Source organism: Musa acuminata, chromosome BXJ2-4, assembly GCF_036884655.1.
Source record: "Musa acuminata AAA Group cultivar baxijiao chromosome BXJ2-4, Cavendish_Baxijiao_AAA, whole genome shotgun sequence".
Lineage (NCBI taxonomy): Eukaryota > Viridiplantae > Streptophyta > Magnoliopsida > Zingiberales > Musaceae > Musa > Musa acuminata.
In genome coordinates this window covers 5,378,767-5,405,124 of record NC_088341.1, presented here as the reverse complement: position 1 = coordinate 5,405,124, position 26,358 = coordinate 5,378,767, and the positions used below count along the sequence as shown (strand labels likewise).

The following is a 26,358-nucleotide window of genomic DNA, read 5'->3' as shown; positions in this document are numbered from 1 at the left end:
GGTTCATGAGATCATCCTTACGAATCTCAAGTCAATAAAAAAACAAGTTAAATATATAGATAAACAATGATCAATCATGATTATCATGATGATCCGATGAACCTTTTATAATCGATCTAATTGGAAAAAATATATAGACAAAATATATTTTGTTGGTTGGCCCAATTTTTTTATGCTGATTCGATTGTGATACATCCAATTATAATTGAGAATAAATATTTCTTCTATCATCATTTAATAATATTCAATTTTCTGATTAGGTGTGATGTATATGCTCGTTTTCTTCTTAGAAGGTTACTCTAATGGTAATATTTTTGGAATAAATTTAAATAAATGCTTGTCACTATCGAGAGAATCGACTCTTGAAATCAAACAACCTTATTCCACACGTCATTGGCGTCGCCAATGGAGAAAGAGCGTGATTTATTTGTCGGGAACAACGAAAGATGTGTTCAATGGTTTTCCTGTTTTGTTTTTCTGAACATAAAAACTGTGAATAGTATAAATTTTCGTACTTGTTTTAACTTTGTTTGGTAATATTATTTTGTTTCCATTTTCTCCTGTCAATTTATAATTTTTTATGATCATAAATAATTTGAAATAATATTAAACCCAAAAAACATTATAAATTTGTATAAAATAATGTTAGAATTTTTATGTATGATTTATTATTTTGCTCGACTTAAAATATTTAAAAAGTAATTCTTATGGAAAAAAAAAGATTTCCTATGATAAATAATTGATCTCTTAGCTTACTTAAAAATCTAAATATCCAAAATTTTAGGATCTTAAGACATATTCATCTTCAATCAACACGTAATTAATCGAATAAAACTATTACCTTTTGTTATCAATAGTTGTATCCATAGAATATTGCCTTGGGTCATTAGTGGATAAATTTAGATAGATTATAAAAGATAACTTAGGGCATAGTTGTTGAGGTATAATATTTTCTTATTAATTCCCTTTTAATTCATCTCATTCCTAACTTACGTATCGAAGAGATCATATCAGGAATCTCACTCAATATTAATCTTAATTACAAGTAGAACATAATGTTAGATACCGAGAGTAGTATATATTGTGGATCGATAAACTCATAGCATCAATCAATCCTGAATTAAATTGAACTGATCCAGCATTCCAAATTGGCCTTTGCTCTTTTCCCTTGTCACAAGAAATTTCAGCTGGTATAATAAAAGAAATTCAAACTAAAATGTTACGCTGTATCATATTATAATTCTATGACAGTCACGCGGACACCAAAGCCAGTTTTACACCTGCAACTTTACACTTATTTGGACCATACAAGATATGAGATCATAGATAATTTGGAGTGTGGCTCCACCGCAATAAATAGCATTTCATGCCAATGAATGGTTGTCGTGTAATCATTTGAATGTAGCACAATTATTTATTTTTTTTACGATTCTAATAAAATACTTTATTAATTTATGTTTATGTTTATGTTTATGTTTATATGTTGATGGAACGACGATAATAGTCGCTTCCATGACATCTTTTCTCATCTGCATGATTAGACAGAGATTGGCTCCCCTTCGTCGACCGCTTGGTGACGCGACCGGAGAACAGGACTTCTGCTGTCGCTCTGAGTGTTCGGAGAAATGCCTCTTGTCATCTCCAAGCAGGGGAACTACTCAGCATCAAGAATGAACGTATACTTCGATGGAATTGGATACAGCGAGCGTATACTCATCTAGGAGCCGACTGCTCCCCAAGTGCCGGACACTTGCATGATCGGAACAGGAATCGAGACTGCGGAGGTTTTGCTCTTCGGGGAAGGAGGATTTGATGAGCTTCCTGAGATCATACATGGCGATGGCGACACGTTGGCACTCGAGTCTGAGTTGTCTAATTTGCCAGAACAGTATCTCAAGGTTATCAAGTTGCCAAACCTCTCTCATGATGGAATTATCAAGCATGATTAGCCGTTGAGGGAGATAACTAGAGAAGTTCTGGACATAAGTTATAGTGCATTGAGCTTCATTTATCACAAAGAATTTCTAATATCAATCTGTCATCCTTTAACCGTCAACCACCAAGAAACTGATGTGAAAGACAACAAGATATCTATCTGACGTAGAAGATGATCGAACTATAACCGACACCCCATTAGTTGTCATATGCTAAATTAACGTTACATTACGGAAGATTATATAAATCGACCTGCACCTCAAGAAATCGTATCAGCCAACTCGTACCTTAGGGGGTCATACTGAATAGTTGTTCACATGAGTGCATCACAAAAGGAGAGTAATTCCTATCGGTTTGACTTATCAAATATAAAAATCGATCATCGATGTTTAAACAAAGATCATATTTTGAACCTCACAAAGGTTACGGTCTCCACTCGAAACAAATGCAAGCGTCGGATGGGTTAAGTCGGGAACCTCCACTTGACATTGACCTATTGTGTGGAGTGCCCAAGAGATTGAGCTCACTTAAGTTCCATTTCGAGACAATAATCCTAGAAGTTTAGAAATCATCTTGAAGCAATCCTTATCGACCTTATACAACTCCTATCTCTCGTCTCAAGCCATATCTCTCGTGAATATCAAGTTGTTAGTAATTTGGTAGGCCATTTCAACTTTGCAAGGATCATATATTTGGCTTCATCTCAATAAAGAAAATTATGATCAATCTCTATTCCCCCCTGTCAATTTCATTATTTTAAGACGTAGGCTGTTTCTGCTGAACGAGATCCAGTCTTTTGATCCATATAATTACTGCCACGTCAGAAATCTGACATATGCATGCGGGTGGATATGCTGTCACATCTTGCGTGATAAAAAGGTCAAATGTTCGTTTTAGGTGCGTAGATTCCCATCAATGCGACTGGTGTACAAATCAGAACACCAAAATTCTATGGGCCAAAAGCTTCCAAGTAGCAAACAACCGTTACCACACGTTCTCATCCTTCTCAACCATATGGGAGTTTAAGCAACACAGTGGTCGAGAGATGGATAATGGAAATGAATGTCATTCTGATCCTTCCCCTTCTTGTCTTTCCCATGGCTTTGTTGCCGGCCGTGTGCCTTTCTGCGGGGGGCAGCAACGATCTCCACCCTCTGGTCCTCATACCGGGGAGTGGCGGCAACCAACTGGAGGCCCGGCTGACGAAGGACTACAAGCCGTCGAGCCTCCTCTGCGCCCTTTCCGCGACGAGGAAGGGGAAGGACGGGTGGTTCAGGCTGTGGTTCGACCCGACGGTGCTGGTGCCCGCCCTCACCCGCTGCTTCGCCGAGCGGATGACGCTGTACTACCATGCCGCCCTCGACGACTACCGCAACGCCCCCGGCGTGCTGACCCGGGTCCCCTGCTTCGGCTCCACTCAGGGGCTCCTCTACCTCGACCCTCACCTCAAGTAGGTTCTCGCTGCGCCTCGGCCTCTCTCTTGGATCTTCGTGTTCCTCGGCTTCACTAGGGTCTTTTCGCAGGCATATCACCGAATACATGGCAACTCTCGTGAACTCCTTGGAGCAGCTTGGCTATATAGACGGCGAAAACCTCTTCGGCGCGCCGTACGACTTCCGCTACGGTCTGGCCGCAGAAGGCCACCCCTCCAAAGTTGGAACCCAGTATCTGGAAGATCTCAAAGAATTAATCGAATCTGCGAGCGCTTCCAATGGCGGCAAGCCCGTGATCCTCCTCTCCCACAGCCTCGGCGGCCTCTTCGCGCTCCAGCTCCTCGTCCGCAGCACTTCCTCATGGCGGCAAAAGTACGTCAAGCACCTGCTCACCCTCTCGGCGCCATGGGCCGGCACGGTGCAAGAGATGCTCACCTTTGCGTCGGGGTACACCCTCGGCATCCCCATCGTGGACCCTCTGCTTGTTCGGGCCGAACAGCGGAGCTCCGAGAGCAACCAGTGGCTCCTGCCGTCGCCCAAGGTGTTCGGCCACATTCCGCTCGTCGTGTCCGGGAACAAGAGCTACTCCGCATGGGACATGGAGGAGTTCATGGAGGACATCGGGTTCGAGGAAGGGGTCTACCCGTACAAGACGCGGGTGTTGCCGATGACGGACAAGTTCGAGGAGCCGGGCGTGCCGGTGACGTGCGTGGTGGGCAGCGGGGTCGAGACGCCGGAGACGTTGTTCTACGGGGAGGACGGGTTCGACGTGCAGCCGGAGGTGGTTTACGGCGACGGAGATGGCACGGTCAATTTGGTGAGCTTATTGGCGCTGGAGTCCGAGTGGGCGGGGTCGGCGAGCCAGGATCTGAAGGTGATCAGGCTGCCTGGTGTCTCCCATACCTCGATTTTGAAGGATAAGAGCGCTTTGAAGGAGATTGTAGCAGAGATTTGCAGCATAAACGCCATTACCGCGAGCTCTCTAGTCTTTCGAGCGTGACAATACGATCGATTAAAATGTTATGCAGTCTAAATTAAGTGTATGAATTTGATAATTCAATGCATAATGCGTGACATATTCCCTTCGACCTTATTTGTGTAAACTACCTTGAGCCGTGGCCTCGGGACGACGTGGCTCGGTTCGGGTCCGGATGACGGGGTATCTTCCCAGGGGGTTCCTCGGGACTGCTGAGGTCGCTGGCTCGGTCGGTTCGGTCGTGGAGGTGGGTCGCCGTTTCCTCCGGGAATGGGCTCCTCGCTTGATGCGTCCGGAGAGAATCGCCTCGTCTTCGTTCCTGCACACAGGTCGGGTTGGGGTGCTTGACCCGACCCCTCCGACGATCAAGTTAGTTCAAGGTGGCAGGATGTTTGTTAGTGTTTCTCTGTTGTCCTCTGTCCCCTCTTATTTAGAACGCGAGGTATTTATAGGGGAGTTTAGTGTTACCTGATGTACCTGCCCGCATGGCGCAGGATCGTACCTCGGATGGCGTTCGACATGCGTGGCGTGAGGGACAGAGCCTGAGCAGTCGTTAATGAGCCTCGGTTGGCGTTTCAGCCCGCGTTTGTCAAGTGCTGTCAGCTCGACAGGGACGTGGGGCGTCAGCTGATGTCACGCGAGTCTTACCATAATTATCACCCTCATCAGGACCTCAACAAATTGAGACAAAACCTGCCTTAATTTATACTTTTCGGGGACTCGAGAAAGAAGCGAGCCCGACCACCACGGCAGGACTGCACGTGCAGTGCGCTTGCCCACGCCCTGCGCTCGTTCATGGGCGATGATACCGCACGCAAATGTGCTTTTGCATAGAAGGGCTGTAAGGGAGCATCGAAATCGTCCATCGGAGACACTCTTCCAATCCTAACCGTCCGCCTGTTTTGAAGGAGGCACAGATGGACGGTTTCGGAGGGGATCCTTTTGTAACTTTAGATAATGCAGGGATCCCTGCACAGGATTTGGCTTCGGCTACGCCCCCCATTGGCCCACACTGGTTTTCTTATGCCGTCTCTCTTTGATAAGAAGGGAGAAATATGCGCAGAGAGCACAGAGTGATGGGAGGTCCCCTTCAATCCTTTTGGTTTTTGTTAGTTTAATAGAGGTAGCAGCATAATGCGTCTTTTATGATGTCTGCGGCCGTCATCTCTCACTCGTTCTGGTCCAGGAGGCTGAGGGTTCTCAGTCACTAAGCTTCTTAGCCCTCTCTCTTAGATTCCCTCTCAAGTTATTCCGTGAGATCTCAACTTGTTTACCATGCTCTGCCATCGAAAATAAGATTTAAAGAAAAGAATTTTGTTTGCTTTGTTCTGTTTCTTGGTTTCCTTGGATGTTTCCGTTGTCGCTTTTACTGTGACGAGTTCCTTTACCTTCCAACTGGTCTCGGCCTTGCTCGATTATGATTTCGCCTTTTCCTAACCTTTGGTGAAGCCTAGTTGGGAGCTCTAACCAGGCCTGGATGAGCCTTGGGTTTCCTGAGAAGCAGCGCGGATTATAGCCCCATGATGCTCCCTGCCGTGATGATGCTTGATCGGAGCCACCGAAGCCTCCATCAGCAACCAGCGCACAACTCCAAAAGGAGGGCAGTTGGGTGATCCCAACTTTCTCTCTATCCACTCATTTCGCCTCCACTTCTAGTCCTCGTCTTCCTCCCCTGCTCCACCCTCTGTTTTACTACTAAAGATCAAGTCTTGGGGTTCCTGGCGATGCCGCAGTTCCAGCAACCGGCTTGCTGGAGGCTGGAAGCCGGCGGGCAAGTCATGGACGTCGACACGGCCGTGAAAGATGGCATCTTGGGCGGCGGCGCGGTCATTAGCGGCCTCCTGGACGGCAAAGATGGGACCTTGGGCACCGCCAAGAAGCACGACCTCAAGGAGATGATCGAGGAGATGGACTCGGCGGCGGAGGCGAACGACGTGCCGATCGTGTTCATCTGCCCCATCTCACTGGAGCCGATGGTGGATCCCGTCACCCTGTGCACCGGCCAGACCTACGAGCGCGTCAACATCCTCAGGTGGTTCTCCACGGGTCGCCTCACCTGTCCCACCACCATGCAGGATCTCTGGGACGACACCGTCACCCCCAACCGCACTCTCCACCAACTGATCCACGCCTGGTTCTCGCAGCGCTACCTGCGTCTGATGAAGCGATCCAAGGACGTGGAGGGCCGCGCCAGAGAGCTCGTCCAATGCCTCGAGAAGGTCAAGGGGGAGGCGCGAGTACAGACTCTGAAAGAACTGCATAAGATCGTTGCCGCCCACCCCTCCATCGAAAAGCCTGTGATCGATTCCGGCGTCCTCGGCATTTTATCTTCTCTTCTAGGCCCTTTCACCTCCCATGCCGTCGGCTCCGAGGTGATCGCCGTTCTTGTCAATCTCAACCTTGATTCAGAAGCAATGACTGACTTGATGCAACCTGCGAAGATCTCACTCGTCGTAGACATGCTGAACGAGGGAACAACCAAGACGAAGATACAATGCGCGAGGTTCATCGAAGTGTTGATGGGTGCGGAGAGTTTCCGATTCGAGATCGTCTCAAGTCTGAGCCTTTTAGTGGGGCTGGTAAGGATGGTGAAGGATAAACGAGAACCCGACGGGGTTTCAGCAGGTCTTAGCTTGCTAAAGACCATTTGCTCCCACGACCAATTCCGCAGCTCGATCGTGAGCATCAGAGCAGTCGCGCAGCTTGTCGAGCGACTGCCGGACCTGAGCCCAAACAGCTTGGAATCGGCATTACAAATCTTGGATGATCTCGCAGCCATCCCTGATGGTCGATCAGCATTGAAGGATTGCCCCCAAACCATTCCCAACACAGTGAGGCCTCTGATGAAGGTGTCCGAGGCTTGTACTCAACATGCGTTGTCGATACTATGGGCGGTGTGTAAGCTTGCTCCCGAGGAATTTGTTTATCTTGCAGTAGAGGCTGGCCTGGCAACAAGGCTGTTGCTTGTGATACAGAGCGATTGCCCTCCGGAGCTAAAGAAACAAGCATCCGATTTGCTGAAGCTCTGTAGTCTCAATTACACTGCCACCCTTTTCATTTCCAAGTGCAAGCTAACGAGGACGATGCAGTGACGTGAGGATCTGCTGCTGCACTACTCCATTAGCGGACTGACCTTAATATTATGCACTTGGATTGAGATAAGATGGTAATGGCCTTACAATATGCATTCATCCTCCATATATGAAGAATAATCCGTTTTTGATGTAATTATTTATGGATGAGAAAAGAAATCTATAAGAGTAATTTTGTTTCTGTGTTGGTACCTGTTCATGTTACAGACACAGGTTCTCACTGGTTGATCAATGACAATCTATCTTGGTTGTCAGATTTCTAAGCTCTTTTATATCTTTTGAATAAAGACCAATTCCCGGTAGAGGCAATTGTTGAGGTGAGCAACCCGAGAAGAGGCATCTGGAACGAAGGAAAGCTTGTAAGTTCCAGGGTTTACTTTATTGAGCCGAGGAATGGGAAGAGGTTTACTGCTGCTGGAGTTGCTTCCTTCCTTGTGGGGTGGGGCAGTGGTGATGACCATTGACCAGGGCAGTGATCAAGACGCCACTTTGCTGCCGAAGGTCATTCTTCGATGCTCCCCATGTTCACCTTCATTTAGCAGCGTCATGATTCCACTTGAATCGTCCACATTTTACTCTCCTTGCGCTATGCACATTGTCTTCCGTATGCTTTCATGTCCTGAAACGCATCATCCCCTTTCTTGGGACGGATTAATTATTGCTCTTCGGTGTGTTTCTCATTGAGCTGTGATGATTGGAATTCGCTTCGTGATCAGTGACTTGGATAAAAGGAAATTTATAGACATCAGATAAAATCCCAATGCTAACCTTAATATTTATAAAAGAATCAAACCCAATATTTATTTATGTAAACAAACCTTAATTCACTCAAAAATAATAATTTAATTAAGATTCTTCTAATTAATTTAAATATAATCAAGAATTCTAAAAATATTCATTAACCCTCACATCTGGGCGAACAAAATACGCTATCTTATGACATAAACAAAGCGATATGTTGTTACACTTTGTTTGAGATATTCCACTCATCCAATCTTGAGACTCTCCCTTGATGTCGCTGAACAAGCGGAATCATTTGATGCAACAAAGGAGAGGTTCACATTTAGGGAAACATCTATACAACGTTGCATCGTGTTCGATTGGCCGATTGCGAGAAACCCAACGGATGGTGAAGCTGTTCCTTACACATACCGAGGATACAGTGATCCCACACACCATCGTACATCTTATAACTCTTAAACAGATCTTTAACTGGTGCACCGTAAAGTGCGGCTTAAAATTACCTTCCTAAGCTAATATGATCTTTTATTGGTGGATTTTTTGGGCCCAGATGGACTGCAAGCCCGTGAAACTTGAATCAGGCCCAAGAAACGTCCAATTAAACTCGCTAATAGCCGAAGGTTAAGGTGGTGGAGAAAGGTCGGCCATGCTGTCCTTGCGAGGGATATAGATGTCAAATTGTAACCTAAGAGAAAGAGATGGGAAGAGGCAGCTGAAGTTGAAATTTAGACGCTGAAGCAGCGGCTGCGAATAGCGATTGGTTTCCAACGAAATCCAAGATTACGCCCTCGTTTCGTTTCTGGTGGTCGAACCGATGCTGCTCTTGAGCCAAGCGCCCAACGGAGCTCTCTCCGCCAGGAGATGCCCCTCTTCCTCCTCCTCCGCCGTCTCCTCCTCCCTCAGCCCCTTCTCCAAGACCGACCCCTCTCTCTTCTCCAAATCCCGCCCCCGCTTCCCCTCCCGGAACCCTAGGAGGCCGCGCCCACTGTCCCTCTCCGCGCCCGCCGTCGACCCGGGCCGCTCCGCCCGCCCCCTCTCCTCCCCGCCAGCTGCCGTGCAGGAGGACGAGATCGTCTCCGTCGGCGACGACGGCGTTCCCCTCGAAGGCGTCATCCAGTTCGAGAAGCCTGGGGGTTCCTCGAAGCTCCTTACTTGGGCGTAAGTTTCTCCAATTTTGATCGCATTCGGACCCCCTTGATTGGGTGAGATGGTGGATTGATGCGTTTGTTGTGGGTTTCAGGCAGGTGGGTCTTCTCGCGGGCGGAGACGTCTTGTGCCTTCTCATTTTCTCGGCGGTAGGCAGGTTCAGCCACGGGTTGCCTGTTTTTGATTTCGAGACACTGCGGACGGCTGACCCTTTTATTGCTGGTTAGCAAGTCGCCATCTTTGTTTGTTTTCGCGATGCGTTTGGGTGCCTTTTGCGAGGGTCTCTCAATTATGCTTTGGCAGGGTGGGTTTTGAGCGCCTACTTTCTTGGAGGTTACGGGGATGACGGTAGAGGAGTGAATGGTTCCATGAAAGCTGTTCTCGCAGCTGTCAAGTCTTGGGCGATTGGCATTCCGGTGAGTACTAATCTTAAATCTTGATGTGGATTAGATGCTACCTTTGGACAATTGATAATTATTACCAAAAAACGTGACAATGGTAATTCAGCTTTGAATTAGTTAATCCTCTCAGAATTTGGAACATCAATCATGAGATTCACTTGTAGGCTCAAGACCAATTGTTAATAATTGAAATCTTTTCATATAAGATGCATCTGTTTCTTCATGTTCTTTCGTCATTGTTTTTGGTATCTTTTCTCCAATAAGATGCATCTCTAATTGACCCTTCATAATTGTTGTATACCATTTATATGGGCTTACTGATATGTTATAATTGGCAGTTAGGACTGGTAATCAGGTCTGCAACATCAGGTCATGTTCCGCCAACTCCGTTCATGTTGATAACTATGGGAAGTACTGGGATCTTGTTGATAGCATGGAGGGCTTTGGTTTGCAATCTTCTTCTGAGTAACAGAAACAAGCGGAACGATGTCTATAAACGTGGAAGCGCATTCGAACTTTTTGAGGTACTGAATATATTTTTATCATTAAGGTTTTGTTTCATAAGCTGCTTAAGAAACAAACTATAATTTACAATACCTTAGGTTCTGTCATTGGTTATTGCTCTTTTGGATAAAAAGGATGTGTACTCAGTGCACGAGGCTCCCGCTAATGCGGGGTTTGGGGAAGGTCAATGTACATGTATTGGTTACTGCTCTTGTGTGCAATTAATTTTTGTTGGTATGTGTATGTCAACACCCAAGTCAGTTCTGGCCATAAAAGATGAATGCTAATAAAAATATTTTGAAAGTTTCTGCATGATTCCTCAGATATAATATGGTTCTAAAGGTTACTGGATTAGAATGTTGGCATTGTTTTTGTCTAGGATGATTATTAGAGTGGACTGTGAACATTAATTCATGTGTATTATTATATTCAGAATAGGTCTGCAAACGATGTAATAATATGTAGCAACATAGTTAAGACAGGTTCTTAACTGATATTCTTGACAAAGTGGTTATTCATTGAGTTTCGATATGTTTAGCAGAAGTAGTCTATTTAGTATATGATTTTTTTTTTGATAAAACGGGTTATAAGGTGAGTTGAGATGATTAATATCATAGGCATTCAACACTGTAGGAATATGCAATAGTCCTTTTACACATTAGCATTTGTATCAATTCATTGAGGTGTCTCTGCCCAACGCTATGAATTTGGCTGTAGAGCTAAGGATTCATTCAATTGTTTCTGTACTTCTATTTTTCTGAAAATTTGTCATTCTATCAGTAGCAATGTTCAATCTTTTTTCAAGCACTTTTGATGTGATGGATCCGTCCTCGTTGGCTATATACATATGAGAACATGTTACTCATGTGCTAGTTCTACCTTATTTTTTTTTTGGTAAATGTCATTCTCTGAACATAGTGCAAATGACATATACTTTGTCATCATCTTGTACTATGTTACTCGAAGTTCTACTGTGCTCTTTGAGCTTCCTCTCAATTGTATGTCTATCAGTTGTTTGCAAAATTTAGCTTCATAAACGTTTGGTATTTAGAATATCTTATAATTGGACTAATTGTATTGTCCAAATGATGAAAGAAAAATATACTGTTTATTTTTTTTTTTTGCTTTTCACGCTAAATTATGTTGCATTAGCTTGAAACTCCTATGCATTTTTCTAGTGGTGTTGTCCTTTCATGAATTCTGTGATACTTATATGATTATATGTGAACATTGCCGTTGGTGTCCTGTGGGTTATTTTCAGGCAAATCTTGATCTCAGCTACTATTTGCTGACAATGTTCGATATGTATGTCTATATATTTGACTTAAAGTTTCTTATTCTAGCATTTTAGCACCGCTGACAATAAGCATGTCATGTGACATATGTGGAACCTGGGCATTTGGCATTTACCTTCTACGTTATCTGTTCACTTGAAAGTAGAATAGCTATTCTTGGAGTAGATATAGCAAAGAGTTAACCGTGGGAGGCTTGCTACTCTTTGTGACACCTCATCACTACTGGGGATTTCATATTCCCCTTTTGTCTGCTGTTCTCTCTGAATTACTTATTGGTTAAGCACCAAAGAGCACTTGGGTGAGATAGTAAACAAAGCCCTTCAATGATTCTTCAGTGAGCTACCATATATTCATCGGCAAGATGTCCTTTTTTTTTTTTTGTAAAGAAAATCACCCTTTCATACACTCTATTGCTCAATATGTGCACCCTTGTTTTTTTTTTATCAAATACACATTTACTCTTTATATGCATAGTATATCTTCTCATATAATTGTAAGGTTGTTTTTTGCAACTTGAGAGACCCCGATTCGAGTCACAAAAATAACCTCTCTATATTTAGAGGTATGGCCACAAACATTGACCTTTCTAAATCTCGGATTAGCGAGAGTTTCATGCACTAAATATACTATGCACAAATATTCATAGAGATGCATGTGTTTATATAATGTGATAGTCCAAAGACTTGTGGAGACAGGTGAGGTGCTTAGGTGGCCACGTGCAAGAACAAAAAGTAATTTTATTCAACTTATTATATGCTTTGGCTTGAAAATGTTATAAATAAATATGTAGGTGCTGTATCACATGTAGCTTTCTAATGAAGATGAATGATGGTCTTGTTCAACTTTAAGTCTATCCTTAAATTCTTATTTTGTTGGTGTGACATGTAAATTCTTTTTTTTGCAGTTACTGACATCATTGGTTCGTAGATGGTGATCTGAGCGTGAACTCAAGAATGATGGTCTTCTTCTACTACTACTTATCTTAATGTCAATTGTGTTAACATGTATATCATGTGGCAGTAATGTGTACCAAACGCAAGGTGATAATTAATGTAATACCTGGCTTTTTCTGGTGGCATTTTGACAGCGTGCAATATGATTTTAGTCCACATTTTGAGAGTCTGCAAATTAGCTCATGTATGTTTGTAGCGGTCGTTTTATTGTATATATTTGTATTTTTTAGAAGCTTCTTGTGCTGTAGTATGTATTTGAATCCAATAATTTATTTTTTCTGTGGTATATGACGGGAAAATCTAGGGAATTTTTTTTTGTTTGTATGAATGAACGAAAAGGGGCCAATTGCCCGAATAAAAGTCTTTTCTGTGCTTTTTCTAGGAAGTCCCTATTTTCAGAATTCCTAACAGCACCCTTTATTTGCTAACAAGTTATTCGTTTTCTTATTCTCTTCATATGGATTGGTCCATGAATTGATCTAGTTATAATGTATTTATATTATATTATAATTTTGTAATAAGATTAAAAAATATTGTATCCAAAATATTGTAATATAATAATTTTTATCATGTTATAATATTTTTTGGTATTACTAAAAACAATAACACTCTTATACTACGTTAAAATGTTTTCTAAGTGTTACCGAAAATATCATAACATAGTGTAAATATTTTAAAGCAGTATAAAAACATTATAATATAATATTTTTAATATTATTTTCTTGGTAGTACTGAAAACATTTTGACAGATTCATCTTGGAGAAGGAAAGAAAGGGTCTCAAATTAAGGATATTTGGGACGCTAGAGGTAATTTATCATAAAAAGCTTCTTGGGCTTTTATCAAATGATGTTTCTAAATTTAATTTTATAAGAGACATCATTTTCTAAAAATCTCAACAATGCCTTTCAACCAAGCTATTTCGAGTCACGATTTATATAAGCCATGTGGTTTGACATGGGTGACTTGGATCGAATCACTTTGGATCAAGGTAAGTTCAATTGTAACGGGTCTAACTTTGTCAAATCTAGTGGGTATAACATAAGTATAACACAAGTATAACTCGAGTGTAATCAATATATGTTTTATTAAACTAATTTAAACTTCAATACCATCATGATGAAGTAAGCCAATTAGAATTAGGAACTATGTATTTGATCATGAAAGGACATGACATCTGTCTTGATTATCTTATCCAACAAAACATGTTAGAACTATCTAAGAAAGACATGATGCTCCCATATGGTGGTATAATCACTAGAATAATGAAAGCCTACGATATTCTAATATCACCGGAAGAAGAAGTAATAAAAGTAGATAGGTTTAGCATAATAAATAAAAATCTACTTCACCGATTAAGATATTTTTATAGAAACGGTAACTGGGTTAGAATGCCTAGAAGAACCGATCCCCCTCAACCGGAACCAGAACCGGAAACACCAGTCTTTAGGGGTACCCAATCTCCTCCGATCTGTCCCTTTGAGGAAACACATCCATTTGAGCAAACTGATACATCACCTATCGAAGATATTGGGATTCGGATGGACCGATTCGAACAAAGACAAGAACGGCTTGAACATCGACAAGATCAAATCCTATCTGAGCTGCAGCAAATTAATCAACAATTTGACTCTTTATTTAGGCACTTTAATTTTTCACCTCATGAATGAGCTTGTATGAACACAATCACCTGTTGTTATTGTGAACTCCTTATGTTACTCACCATGATGGGCTTTGCCTTGATCCTTGATGTGGTTACCTGATATATTTTTTTGAGCATATGCAGAGTTACAAACATCTCTCATTGTTTATCTCGAATTTTACATTGAAACTAAATGTTTTGAAAACCTTGTGCCTTGATTTCCATGATAAATATAATTTGAGAAAACGATATACCAATGCAGTTGATAAGTCATGACATTGCCATGATATTAACACTAAACATCAACTAGCTAATATTTTTACAAAACCTCTAAGTGAAGAGCAATTTGATTTCATAAGAAGAGAATTAGGAATGTTGATGTGTCCGAATACATAAACTAGTTAAAATTATTTTTCGCTACCAGTATATTATTGTAAGATATTTAGTATTTTTTATAATTTTAGGGTGAATAAATTTTCATATATGATATTTTTGGGTTGAATCAATTGAATGTAATCTATTAAACTTTTATTAAATCTATCCAATCTTCGTTAGAACTACTAGAGTGACACCATAATATGTTTAGTTTCAATTTTTCTATTTTTTATAAATTTAGAACGATTAATTTTTGAAATAAGATTTTTTAGATTGAATCTGTGATTGAGTGTAACTATTTAAATTTTCACCAAGCCTCTCTAAAATTCTCTTGAACTACTAGAGTGAGATCCTAATATGTTTATTACTATTTTTTTTTTTTTATGAATTGAAGATAATTAATTTTTTAAATAGAATATATTTGTGTTGAATCTATATCAAGCGTAACTCTTTGAATTTTCACCGAACTTATCAAGCTTTTTTTAGACTACTAGAATAAGATTTTAATATATTTATTATTATGTTTCTTGTATGAATTTAAGATGCTTAATTTTTAAAACTAAGATATTTTTGTATTGAATGCGTGATTAAGTATAACTCTATTGTAACTCTTTAAATTTTAAATTTTCATCAAACCTATCTAAACTTCTCTGGAACTATAGAGTGAGATGTTAATATATTTATTATTTTGATATTTATATAAATTTAGGATGATTAATTTTTAAAATAAATTTTTTTTGTATTATTGAAGTTGTGATCGAGCATAACTAAGATATAATTCAAGTTAATTTTCATTAAACGAATCCAATCCTCTTCAAAACTAGTAGCACTTAATTCTAAGATATTTTGTATTTTTTTATTTTATAAAAAAATATTTTGATCTGAAAAATATATCTTCGTTAAAAACCAAATATGAGGGCTCCATTTGGTAAAACCTCATTATTAGGATTTTGTATAATTTATCAAATAAAAAAGATACAATTATAAAATTTTATAAATGTGAATTTTCTGAGAGAAGAAAAAAAAAAGTTTTGTTGAAAATTCGCCCAATCAAAATATCTCCATTAGATTAGAACCATGAGAATGATAGATAATGATAGATATGGCTGTAAGTAGTGGATAGTTTACGATCATCAGCGAACAACAATGTCATCCCTCCTACATTGGGCCATAGGTTGTGTCTGCCCTTTGGTACTTCCACCTTTGCAGTTAATGCTTGACCATCATAAAAAGTTGACACACTTAATCAAAGTAAATAATTCGTACTCATTGGAAGAGACTTGAGTTCTTGGCTCTATCACCACTCTACCCTTGCTTTCTTCTGAAGGCAGCTCTTACAACGAGGCACATACTGGAGGAGTTAGGGAGCTCTTTTTGTTTCGTGCAGAGATTGGCACTAAATACATGGAGGTGATCGAAGCCTTCTTTTGAGGTGGCTCCCATTAACTTCTCTACCTCTGAGGCCTCCTTTAGCAGCTGGGCTCAGTTTCTTTAGAGATGGCAGAGCCTCTCCCTCCCTTTACCCTCGCCACTTTCTTCTTCTTCTTCTACTACTACTACTACGACGACGACGACGACGACGACTACTACTACTGCGACCACTTCTTCTTCTTCTCCTTCCAGAGTCAATGGCTGCTGTAGGTAGAGTTATCATCTTAGCGATCATTCTGGTATCTGTCATCTCCATGCATACGACTTCTGCTCGAGAGAGTGCGCTGTTGCCGTCTACCCAGCAGCAGCCAGTGCTCGTCTCTCCTCCTCTCAATGGTACAATGGAGGAGAAGAGGATGGTCCCGACTGGTTCAAACCGCCTCCACAACAGGTAGTAGACATGCATGTGGGGGCGGGCTGCCTACAGGTGAATGCTTGTTAGATGGTGCAATATAGGAAGACATCATCTTGGCTTTCTTTATATCTTCTCTCATAACAAAAAAAATAAGCAGATCAAGATTGTGTTTCTTGTCAGACGCTTGCTGTTCTCGGAGCTATTCTATTTGATTGGATATTATGTGGCTGCTTAGTGGTCACACATACCCAACATTGTGTCGTTGCTCTATTTATGGAGATATTTTAGATACCACCATATGTTAATGTGGAATGAAGCTTCGAGCAGGACTTCTTTGGTGCTCATATCCTTCCTTTGAGCAAATATTATGTCATTTCCTTCGATGCTTAGTTTGTTTAGAGTCATCGAGGTATAATAATATTGTAACATCATTCCTTGAACTAACAATGAGACTTGACATGATATTATTATATGGAATGATGGAAGGCACAGAGTGCATGCGCTGATGAATTTAAGTTGTTTTGGCTACTGGGACTCGAGTGTTGATGTTTTGTGTCTCGTGTGGGGGGCGCATGAGAACTCATTATGAAGCGGGAAGGACGCAGCTTTTGCCTCGTCCATGCTTTTATTTGGATGCCTTTGTAAGCATCGATGGTTTCACGAGAGCACACAAGTGTGAATGATTACAGTCGCAAATGGCCGGAAATTGACGAAGCATTCATATCCAATAGGGGAAGGAAGAACGTATCTCAAGCATTTGTTCACTGGTTTCTTGCAGACCAACAAACCTTTGACTACACTGATATTTGCATTCTTATTGTTGCATCAGTAATCAGAGAGCACAAAGTTTGGACAGATTGGCCATCTAATATGTACAAAGATTATAAAGCAACAGACAGCCATCTTGATAAGGAAATATATTTAGTATTAAATCATTATATGGGTTCGAGATATGTTTAGTTGCTTACCTAAACCATACACAATCCATGGAAGCCCAATAACCACAAACGCTGCTCGGCCAATTCTCCATCAAGTTCGCTGCACTAAATGCAGGATGTTGATAGATCTCAAGACATGCCATGGATGATTACAGATAACTATCTCCTGGTACAATGATTTCACAGCTAACAAAAGGTAATAGATTTGCATGGTTTAGCTGTTCGTTGCCTGTAAATATCACAGGACAGACAACCATGGCATGACTTTTAGTTGGCCAGATCTAAAACATATCTGATTGTCTTCGGTAAGATGATCTATGCAAAAACACATAGATACATTTGGAATGGCACAAGAAACACACAAGTTGGATGAGCAAATGAGAAAAGTATTGGCTCCCATACCTTACTGAAGCAAACCAAGAAAGATCACATGGATGTTGCTTGCACTGGAATTAAAACTCAATCAACAGCACCTTCACTTTTACCTACAATCACTCTGCGGCTTCCTCTTTACCACTCTCTTCTACTTTGCTCTGGATTTCCTTCAAACCGGAGAGACCATCTCGCTTGTCTTTTTTTTCCCCTGCGGCCGTGCTATGCAAGTGATCCTTGGATTGTTGGAGCAGGACCTTCTTGTGATCATCTTTGATTGCAGTTGTTTTAGAGCTCTCTTCTGATTCTTCTGGTCTGGCAGTTTTATTTGACTTCTGTATCATTATTGTGTTCTCTGTCTTGTCCTCTTTCCATGGAGTTTGCAAATTAGCAGTAGAATTTATACCTTGAAGTGGATGTAAGCTGGTTTGATTTACATTCGATGTTGTCTGGTTTTCTTGAGCTTTTGTCCAATCTTCAGATACTGCAGTATGATTCTTATGGGCTTTGATTTGATTCTTTGGCAAATCTATTGATCTGACCCCCAATTCTATGTGGCTGACAGACTCATTTGCTGCATATGTCTGTGGTTTTGTTTCATTGTCAATGTGATCTACAATTCCTAAATCAGTTTGCTCTTCCATGTTTTCATCAGCTTCACCAGTGGTACTCGAAGAATTCCACTTGTCTACCTTCGTCTGTTCTGTTTTCTGGAGAACATCTGCAGTTGTAGCATCCTCGATGTTAGGGAGAGTCGAATTGTCCTCATGAATGACACTCGAATTAGTTCCTTTAAATGAATCTAACAGTTCAGTTTCAGATTCGGGTTCCTGAACTTGAACGACATGATCAACAGCACTAGAAGCATCATCAGCTCTGAAGCTTCTTTCTCGTGCCTGCTGAGTTAGTTCTTCGTGTTTTATGTCTTGGCTACTATAATGGACCACTTCACTAGACGCGTCATCACCTTTGAAGGTTTTCTCTCGGGCCTCACGAGACCGCTCATCGTGTTCTCGATCCTCAAAGGCGCCCACTTCGCGAGGAGTGTTTTCAGCTCTCACCTTATCTCGCCCATCCGTCCTGTGGTTCTCGGCACCTTCTTCATGCTCGGTATCTTGTTCTGTGACTTCAGCATCTTCTTTCACTTTGGCATCGACCACAGAATCTGCGTTGCCTGTGCTAGGGAGGAGGTCCTTCCTGCCAAACCTCGTGATATCGGACTGCCCTTCATCGAAGCTTTCCGCATAGGCCTTCCTCCGAGCATGAGAGTGATTCATCTGGTATAGCAGCCAGACACAAACAGCAACAAAAATGCAAATCTGGAGAGCATTCTTTGCCCTGAACTCCCCTTTCCGTCTATGGTTCCTACTGGAAACCTGCCGCAGCATGGTGGTTCTCCTAAATAACCAAACACAGTCTTCTCCCCAAGTCGTAATAGTTTTCCCCTTGTCCTATAGAGCAAGTCTATTCCTCTAGCACAACAAAGCCACCTAAAACCAGTGCCTGTCCACAGGAAGAGGCAAATAATCTCATGAAGCAATCCCTACCAGCTGATTTCACTGCACAGTAGTAGGGTGTAGATGGTGAGATGATGCTAATCACAAACATAACATGTTCCTTTCTTTCCAAGAACACAAACATAACATGTTCACAGCACAGAGAGAGAGGATAAAACTAAACAGTTGGATAATTTCTGATGCAAAAGGAGCCTGCTTAGACTAGAAGCTGATGATCGCACACAAAAAAGAAAAAGGGAAAAAATGGCATACAACTGTAGTAGAAGAGAAAGAGAAAATAAAACCCGAATCCTATTATTCATCCACCAAAGCACAGAAGAACCAGAAACAGAGCCTGGGTAAAGACTAACGCACATCAAAAACTGAGGAAAGCATCACAAGGGAGCAAGGAGCACAACATACCTGAAGGAGTTCTTTCTTTTTGCCCACGGCCCGTTGATGGAGGGGGACGAAGACGACAACGCAGACGAGGGAGAGAGAGAGAGAGAGAGAGAGAGAGATGATTTTACCGAGGCCTCCCGTGGTCAAAGGTTGGAAGATGCGTTCCTAGAAGCAACCATAGCTGCAGGAACAGTCTCCACCTAATTCCTTGGTCAGAGCTGTGGGTGCAGCTGGAATCAGGTTCAACAAGCTCAACAGATGACCCGATCTTCTCTGAGGTGCCGTGATCGAAAGAGATCACGGCCGGTGATTGCTTCTTCAAATCGAACTCAATCCATCTGTTCTTTCGATTAGAAGCACCCCGGCGTCGTCCTCCCACAATTACATCGACGCAACAAGCGATTGGAGAGGACTTTTCCTAATTTCGTTGTCTCTATATTTATTCGACGATGAGTCTTGCAAACGAGGATGAGCAGCCTTCCGACCATAGAACCTGACACACTTGGAGCACTCACATGACACCACAAAGTCAACAGATCCTTTTCCCTTTTGGGTAAACATACCTTTCGCACGGACTCATCATACAGTGTCCCAAATCATGACTCTCATATTAATTGCAGCCGATCAAGAAAACGAGGAGCTGATCATGGTCAACCCAATCAACGTGAATGTTCACGAGACATGGGTTCAGATTGGATCAGACGCGTTGAGATCAGACCACGAAATCAGCCACACCAACTCCAAAGAAAAATAAAAGCTCTGTTCTCGAGGTTGTAGGCCGTGTCGTGTTAATATTTGTTGCCGTCGTTGTCGTCGTCGTCGTCCATGAAGCTATTCTACTGTTTCTACTTGATGCTTCCTGTTTGACGGGGTAATAGCAAAGAATGAAAATAAACTCTATGTACATGAAATAAATTTATATATTAAAATATTTCGCATCCTTTGCACCAATATAAATCTTATTGGGGTATAATTCACCTGATTAATATATGTAGCGTAGGTGACCGAATTTGTGGGATTAGGCAGCATCCTTGGATTAGCCGGAAATTAATTGGTGCTCGGCTGCATCGCCTGGTCCATGGTAGTGAGGTCCGCGTGAGGAATCCACCTTGTTGAGTGGAAATGTCAGGTAGGCATGGTGGGGGCGACCATGTCGAACGTTACGTTCCATCAACCAACAAAACTCAAGCGTGCTGGTATTCTTAAACGTGCTTCGTTTCTGTTCAATGGCAAATGAGTATATGGACGTCTACTCAGCACGTGATGTGTCCAAAGTAACAAAAAAAAAATTAAAAAATTTGACGGAGACTATCCATTAGCCGTCTGATGTTGTTGATAATGATCCAAGAGTAGAATGTTAGAGATGGTTAGAAGTTATCTTATCAAAAAATATTTTATTTTTATAATTAATTAAAAAATTATATTCAAACATGACGAAAGAGGATTATTTTTGACCATTTGCATATATTTATATAGCTCGAGTTACTAACTTAGGTGTCGAGAGATCGGGTTGGAAAACTTCTCCTAACATCGGGTTTCATACGAGCAATATCTCGAGAACCCAATATTTTCATCCTGAAATGCCCTTTATAGATGGTCGTTCACCCTGTTCGGTATGGACATCCTCGGATCTTTTCCACTAGCCTTAGTCCAATAGTAGTTTCTCATCATTGGAATTAACTAGTTTATAAAGTAGGTGAAGATTGAGACATTGGTGCTAATCATCAAGAAGTAAGTTGAGGGGTTCATATGGAAGAATACCATCATCAGCTTTGAAATTCTGAGAGCCATCATCAACAATAATACGAAGTTTAAGAAGTTTTGTCAATCATATGGAGTTCATCTAAAGTTTAGCTCAATAGCTCATCCTTAGACCAATAGTCTTACTAAGGTCACCAACCTAGTCATTCTCGAAAGGTTAAAAGAAACGAGTCATTGGAGTAAAAGGTACTTAGGAGGATGAGTTTCCAAATATCTTATGGGCTTCCAGATAATATCAAATATCAAGTCGCGAGAATCGCCATTCAGCTTAGTCTTTGGTATTGAAGTTATCTTACAACTCGAGATAGTCTTTCCAATACCTAATGTTGAGAATTTTGACAAGGAAATCTTCAAAAAGGACTTGAGCTAGACTTAACCTAATTAATGAGATTGGAGTAAAAGTACACTTAAGAGTATTAAGATATAAGAAAACAGTAGATAAGTTGTATAATCAAGGTGTTTTCTCTTGGGGAGTTGGACTAGGGAACCTAGTACTTCTAAAAGTTAAAATTATTAACCTAACTAGATCTTATAGTAAACTAGCAATAAACTAAGAATGGTCATATCGAGTCATCAAGGTTGTTCGAGATAGAACCTATCGTCTTGAGACAACATAAGCGATGGTGCTACCGAAACATGAAATATTATGAATTTAACGAAATTTTACCCCTGAGACGTCCCTAGAGATTTAGTCATGGTGACTAGGCCTCGAGCATCGAGTATTAGTCTACCACGTATTTGTCGTTAGTCGTAAAATGTATATATATTTTTAAGATGTAGGTGTTGCAAACTAAGGCAAGAAAGGTTTATTACTTTAAAAAAAGTATATCAACTTGATTGAGTCTCTATATCCAAAATGAGACCTTGGCTGCTAAGGTAGGAGAGATAGATAAGTTGAATAACGCAGTAAGTAAAAGACACATGGGCTAAGTTGGATAGAGACACTCGATGAGTCAGAAGAAACCTGTTACAGTAGCAAGTATATTGTAAAATATGCTCGAAGTACGTGAGTAGAAAAAACCTGACGTATATTAGAAAAGAATACGTCATAGTGGAAAGCACAAGATAAAATATTTTCAAGGCACGTGAGTTAAAAAAAATCAGATTCACATCAAAAGAAAACTACCACAATAGGAGACACAAGATAAAATATGCTCAAAGGACGTGCATCAAGAAAACCCAACCTATATAAAAAAAAATCCATTATGGTGGGAGGCATAAGAGAAAACCTAACCTGCATCAAAAGAAACCCACCATAGTGGAAGACACAAGATAAAATATACTCACTGCACATTTTAAAAAACTAGACCCATGTAATAATAAACTCGTCATTATGGGAGACTCGAGACAAAATGTGTTCGAGGTGCAACGACTAAGAAACTCGTCAAAGTGGGAGACACAAGATAAAATATGTTTGAGATGCCTTAATTAAGAAACCCAACACTCTCCTTGCCTATGGTCATCACCAAGGCTTGGAAGTCATGAATGTCGAAAAATCACGACCACCTCATTCTCCTGAGGCAGGGAGGTTGGAGAACTTAATCCCCTCCTCCGCTTGAGGCACAATGGTCATAAAACCATACCCTCTCTTCACTTACGATTATCACCGAGCTGTGAAGGTTAGGAAACCCAACCCCATCCACCAGGCCATGAAAGTTAGAAAACCCAACCCCCTTATCCACCCAAGGCATGCTATAGTGAGGCATGGAGGTCATGAAAGTCAAGAAACCCAACCCCCTCCTCTCCTATAATCCTCGTCAAGGCATGAAGGTTGAAAAACCTAGCCCCTCCTTCACTCAAGGTATGGTGGTCAGAAAACCTGACCCCCTCCATCGATCGAGGTGTCACAGTCAGGAAACTTGACCCTCTCTTCACCTGCAATCATCGTTGAGGTATGAAGATCTGGAAACATGACCCCCTCCCCCACGTGAGGCATAATTATTTGGAAACCCAACTCTCTCATTGCTTATAGTCATCATTAAGTCATGGAGGTTGGGAAACCTGACCCACTTTACCCAAGCCACGGAAGTCGAAAATCCCAACTCCCTCCTTCACTCAATATATGGTGGTTAAGAAATCCATCCCTCTCCTCACCTATGGTCAAGGTTGAGGCATGGAGGTCGGAAAACTTGACCCCCTCCTCTGCCCAAGTCATAGAAGTCAATAAACCCAACTAGGTTAGGAAGATATGCGATGGTCAAAAACTCAACCCCATCCGATCAAAGTGTCCCTTAACGATACAAGGGATGGGTTATTGATGGATTGCAACCGGTGGTGCTTGCATCCCTTGCCCATGGTCCTCCACACTTGAAAAAGGGTTATGTTAGCATTAGCAGAGATTAATCCTCTATTAAGGAGAGCTTGTTGATAACAAGCAACCTCTTACCGAGGGACATGGTCATTAATTTAAGAAGTAGGCGCCCTCGTACCTTGTCAGCGTTGGCCTAATGCACGAAGTTGAAGAATCAATCAAAGAGGCATAAGCTCGATGTGCTAGAAGAACTAAATGCTACACTTTGGATCCCTCTTACAAGAGTCCCGAAACACACCTTAGGGAGAACAAATAATATAGAGTGCATCGTTACCTAATCGTTATCCAATATGTGACTGTCACGGGGTGTTTAGGGTGGTAGAGGAAGATGAAGGCCACCTTCCACTTGTCTGCCCATGTTAGTAAAAGGTCTAAAGTAGATAATTATATATTGTCCCTTTCCTTATTGTCCGTATGGATAAGAGGTCAAGGGGAGACTGTTAGAGATAGCTCGAGGTTGCCTCACCATAGAATATTTCATAAAATATTCTATTACTTTACGTCCAAGTATAAAAGCTCATATTCAATATAATGAAAGGGGGAAATCATCTTTTGATCACTCACGCTCATAACTCACATAACTCGGGTTACTAGCTTGGGCTACAAAGGCATCAGGTTGCGAAACAAATATGGATGATATTTTCACTTCATCAAGGAGACATCTCGAAAGTTCGATGTTTTCACTTCAAAGACACCTCAGATAATTCTACACAAACGGATATGGATCATATCAAAATTATATAATTATATATATATATATATATATATATATATATATATATATATATATATATATATATATATATATATATATATATATATATATATATATATATATATATATATATATATATATATAATCCGAATTCATCCTTGACTCGGCTTCAAATGCCAGCGTTCATTATAACGCGAGTGTCCGAGATGAAGACCATGCGAATGGTAGCTGAACTTTGTTTTCTCACACGCCAATAGATCGTCAAACCTTTTCCGTGAAGGGAATCAATCGCGTGCCTGCGGCATTTGTGAATGCACATGTGCGTTCACAAATGCCATGACTACTTCAATTCCTAACGTTTTTTTGTCATCTTCATTTTCTATTACGTGATCAGTGACCGCAGGACACAACGGCATCCCAAAGGCTTCGGGGTGGCATGGCCAGTATATGTATATATGTTTTTTGCTCTATGAAATATTATACAGAACAAGTAGAGTAATTGCAAGTGTTGGGAGGTAATTAAAGCCCCTTCGATTTCTTGGCACTAAAGATTCCGATCTGGTTTCACAGTTCACGGGATCACCGTCACCCACAATGTTTTCTGATGGCGTTGGGGAGAAGTGCTGTTTTTGCGTCGCGATTTAAATCGTGTCCACTGGTGTGGCGCCATTTGGATGTGTGTCTCTCTCACTTTGCGAGGGCCCACATCCCATGTCACCGTAATCGCCCTCGCTTCCCTCCACGCTCGCCCATCCCATTGACTCGACCACGTCGTCGGCGCCCCACCCGCTGCGAAGCAACGCGAGGGAGAGCAGCTGCAGCTGACGCAGCACGCCCTCCTGGTCTCTCAGCACTGCCGCCGGGTCAGCCGCGGCGGACGCCCCAATCCCGTACCCGTCTGATCCCCACAAAACCATCTCCCCCACCTCCTCGTCCCTCCATCCCCCTTCTCTCAGCCGCTGCCCCGCCTGCTTCAGCATCTCATCCACCCTAACCTCCCACGGCGAGCCGCCCCGCTTCCGCTCCTGCCACACCTTCTCTTCCGACAGCTCCGTCCAAACCTCCACCCTCCTGGCCGACGTCGCCACCCAAGCCGGCGCCAGGGCACCCGCCGTCCACCCCCGCGGCCGCTCGCGCTGAAAGAAGTCCGCGAGGTCGAGTCCCGCAGGCCTGACGTCGCCGCCTCGTACGTAGAACACCGGGTTCCCAGGGAGGCTCGGCGAAGCGGGCATGTAGAAGTGCCGGTAGATCGGTACGAGAGATGGGGCCCGGCGCAGTACGACCTTAGCAGCGGCAACTGCGACGCTGGGGTCCTGTGGCCTCGGGCCCCATGCCCTGGGCCAGAAGCCCCCCGAGGTGACCTCGTGGAGGATGCTGGTGGCGGGGAGGCCGAGGAGCAGGCGGAGCTGCTGCGGCGAGGCTGACCGCCAATTGGGAAATCCGGGGCCAACGGGAAGGCCTTCGCAGAGGACGGAGCGGATATCGGGTGGGAATTTGAAGCCGTAGGCAGACTCGACGGCGGCGAATTCGGCGTCAGAGAGGCCGGGGGCGACTGGAACGCCGGAGGCGCGGAGGTGGGCGACGACGGCCTTAGCGTAGGCGGCGAAGGAGAAGCACACGCGGCGCCGTGGTGACGGCAGCCTCGGATCGGTGTCGACTCTCCCGTCCGTGGATGCGGTGGTCGTCATCCGACGGAAATAGAGGCGGTGGCAATTGCTTGGTGCGAGGTTGACGGGGGAGCGAGGCTACCGACGGCGTTTGGAGAGAGAGAGAGAGAGAGAGAGAGAGAGAGGTTAGGGTTTAAATAGCGAGGGATGATGGTATCAGCGCGAGCAATCTCGGACTGGCTATCGTTGACCAAGTAACCGTTGGGACCCGTTCCGTTTCCTTCGCGAAGACGAAGCGGCGTATTAAAACGGGAGCCGCCCATGTATCAGGGGCACGTTGCGTCCCCATGCGATAAGAGCCAGATGGCTAACAATTAAGGTAGGCGAGGCGCGAGTTTACGTCCCCATTCCAATCACGACTTGACGGACGACAACAGTAATGGACCTCTTGATGTATAAATACCACCATGGTGTGTCGT

At 42.5% G+C, this 26,358-nt stretch overlaps 5 protein-coding genes across 8 annotated transcripts; 3 read left to right on the top strand and 2 right to left on the bottom strand.

Annotated features, from left to right (window-relative positions):
• The first annotated feature begins 2,929 nt into the window (after window positions 1–2,929).
• On the top strand, window positions 2,930–4,456 carry LOC135609660 (lecithin-cholesterol acyltransferase-like 1). The gene is made up of 2 exons (XM_065103146.1): window positions 2,930–3,385; window positions 3,459–4,456. Exons 1-2 carry the CDS (start codon window positions 2,988–2,990, stop codon window positions 4,366–4,368), a joined length of 1,308 nt encoding a protein of 435 aa, XP_064959218.1. The 5' UTR covers window positions 2,930–2,987; the 3' UTR covers window positions 4,369–4,456.
• Window positions 4,457–5,409: 953 nt separating this feature from the next.
• LOC103980854 (U-box domain-containing protein 75-like) lies at window positions 5,410–7,617 on the top strand. Its single transcript, XM_009397377.3, has 2 exons — window positions 5,410–6,716; window positions 6,786–7,617. Exons 1-2 carry the CDS (start codon window positions 6,069–6,071, stop codon window positions 7,434–7,436), a joined length of 1,299 nt encoding a protein of 432 aa, XP_009395652.2. The 5' UTR covers window positions 5,410–6,068; the 3' UTR covers window positions 7,437–7,617.
• A 1,244-nt stretch (window positions 7,618–8,861) lies between these two features.
• On the top strand, window positions 8,862–12,601 carry LOC135609659 (uncharacterized). Its single transcript, XM_065103145.1, has 5 exons — window positions 8,862–9,335; window positions 9,418–9,545; window positions 9,627–9,739; window positions 10,063–10,248; window positions 12,428–12,601. The coding sequence occupies exons 1-5, from the start codon at window positions 8,992–8,994 to the stop codon at window positions 12,455–12,457; spliced, it is 801 nt and encodes a 266-aa protein (XP_064959217.1). The 5' UTR covers window positions 8,862–8,991; the 3' UTR covers window positions 12,458–12,601.
• A 4,580-nt stretch (window positions 12,602–17,181) lies between these two features.
• LOC135609657 (uncharacterized) lies at window positions 17,182–19,907 on the bottom strand. Of its 4 annotated transcripts, none has more exons than XM_065103141.1 (2): window positions 19,507–19,907; window positions 17,182–19,146 (listed from the first exon to the last, which is right to left on the bottom strand). In XM_065103141.1, the coding sequence occupies exon 2, from the start codon at window positions 18,973–18,975 to the stop codon at window positions 17,707–17,709; it is 1,269 nt and encodes a 422-aa protein (XP_064959213.1). In that variant the 5' UTR covers window positions 18,976–19,146; window positions 19,507–19,907; the 3' UTR covers window positions 17,182–17,706. The 4 variants fall into 4 exon arrangements, with proteins under 4 accessions (XP_064959213.1, XP_064959215.1, XP_064959214.1 ...); XM_065103143.1 differs by having other exon boundaries at window positions 17,182–19,090; XM_065103142.1 differs by having other exon boundaries at window positions 19,614–19,907.
• A 4,803-nt stretch (window positions 19,908–24,710) lies between these two features.
• Window positions 24,711–26,065, bottom strand: LOC135608932 (uncharacterized). The gene has a single exon (XM_065101999.1). It carries the CDS (start codon window positions 25,958–25,960, stop codon window positions 24,914–24,916), a length of 1,047 nt encoding a protein of 348 aa, XP_064958071.1. The 5' UTR covers window positions 25,961–26,065; the 3' UTR covers window positions 24,711–24,913.
• Between the last annotated feature and the right edge of the window lie 293 nt (window positions 26,066–26,358).

Coding starts and splice junctions, on each gene's coding strand:
- LOC103980854 (XM_009397377.3), top strand. CDS start 6,069: ATGCCGCAGTTCCAGCAACCGGCTTGCTGGAGGCTGGAAGCCGGCGGG. Junction 6,717..6,785: donor CCCATGCCGTCGGCTCCGAG/GTGATCGCCGTT, acceptor CAACCTGCGAAG/ATCTCACTCGTCGTAGACAT.
- LOC135609659 (XM_065103145.1), top strand. CDS start 8,992: ATGCTGCTCTTGAGCCAAGCGCCCAACGGAGCTCTCTCCGCCAGGAGA. Junction 9,740..10,062: donor CTTGGGCGATTGGCATTCCG/GTGAGTACTAAT, acceptor TATAATTGGCAG/TTAGGACTGGTAATCAGGTC. Junction 10,249..12,427: donor GCGCATTCGAACTTTTTGAG/GTACTGAATATA, acceptor TTTTTTTTGCAG/TTACTGACATCATTGGTTCG.
- LOC135609657 (XM_065103141.1), bottom strand. CDS start 18,975: ATGCTGCGGCAGGTTTCCAGTAGGAACCATAGACGGAAAGGGGAGTTC.
- LOC135609660 (XM_065103146.1), top strand. CDS start 2,988: ATGGAAATGAATGTCATTCTGATCCTTCCCCTTCTTGTCTTTCCCATG. Junction 3,386..3,458: donor TACCTCGACCCTCACCTCAA/GTAGGTTCTCGC, acceptor GTCTTTTCGCAG/GCATATCACCGAATACATGG.
- LOC135608932 (XM_065101999.1), bottom strand. CDS start 25,960: ATGACGACCACCGCATCCACGGACGGGAGAGTCGACACCGATCCGAGG.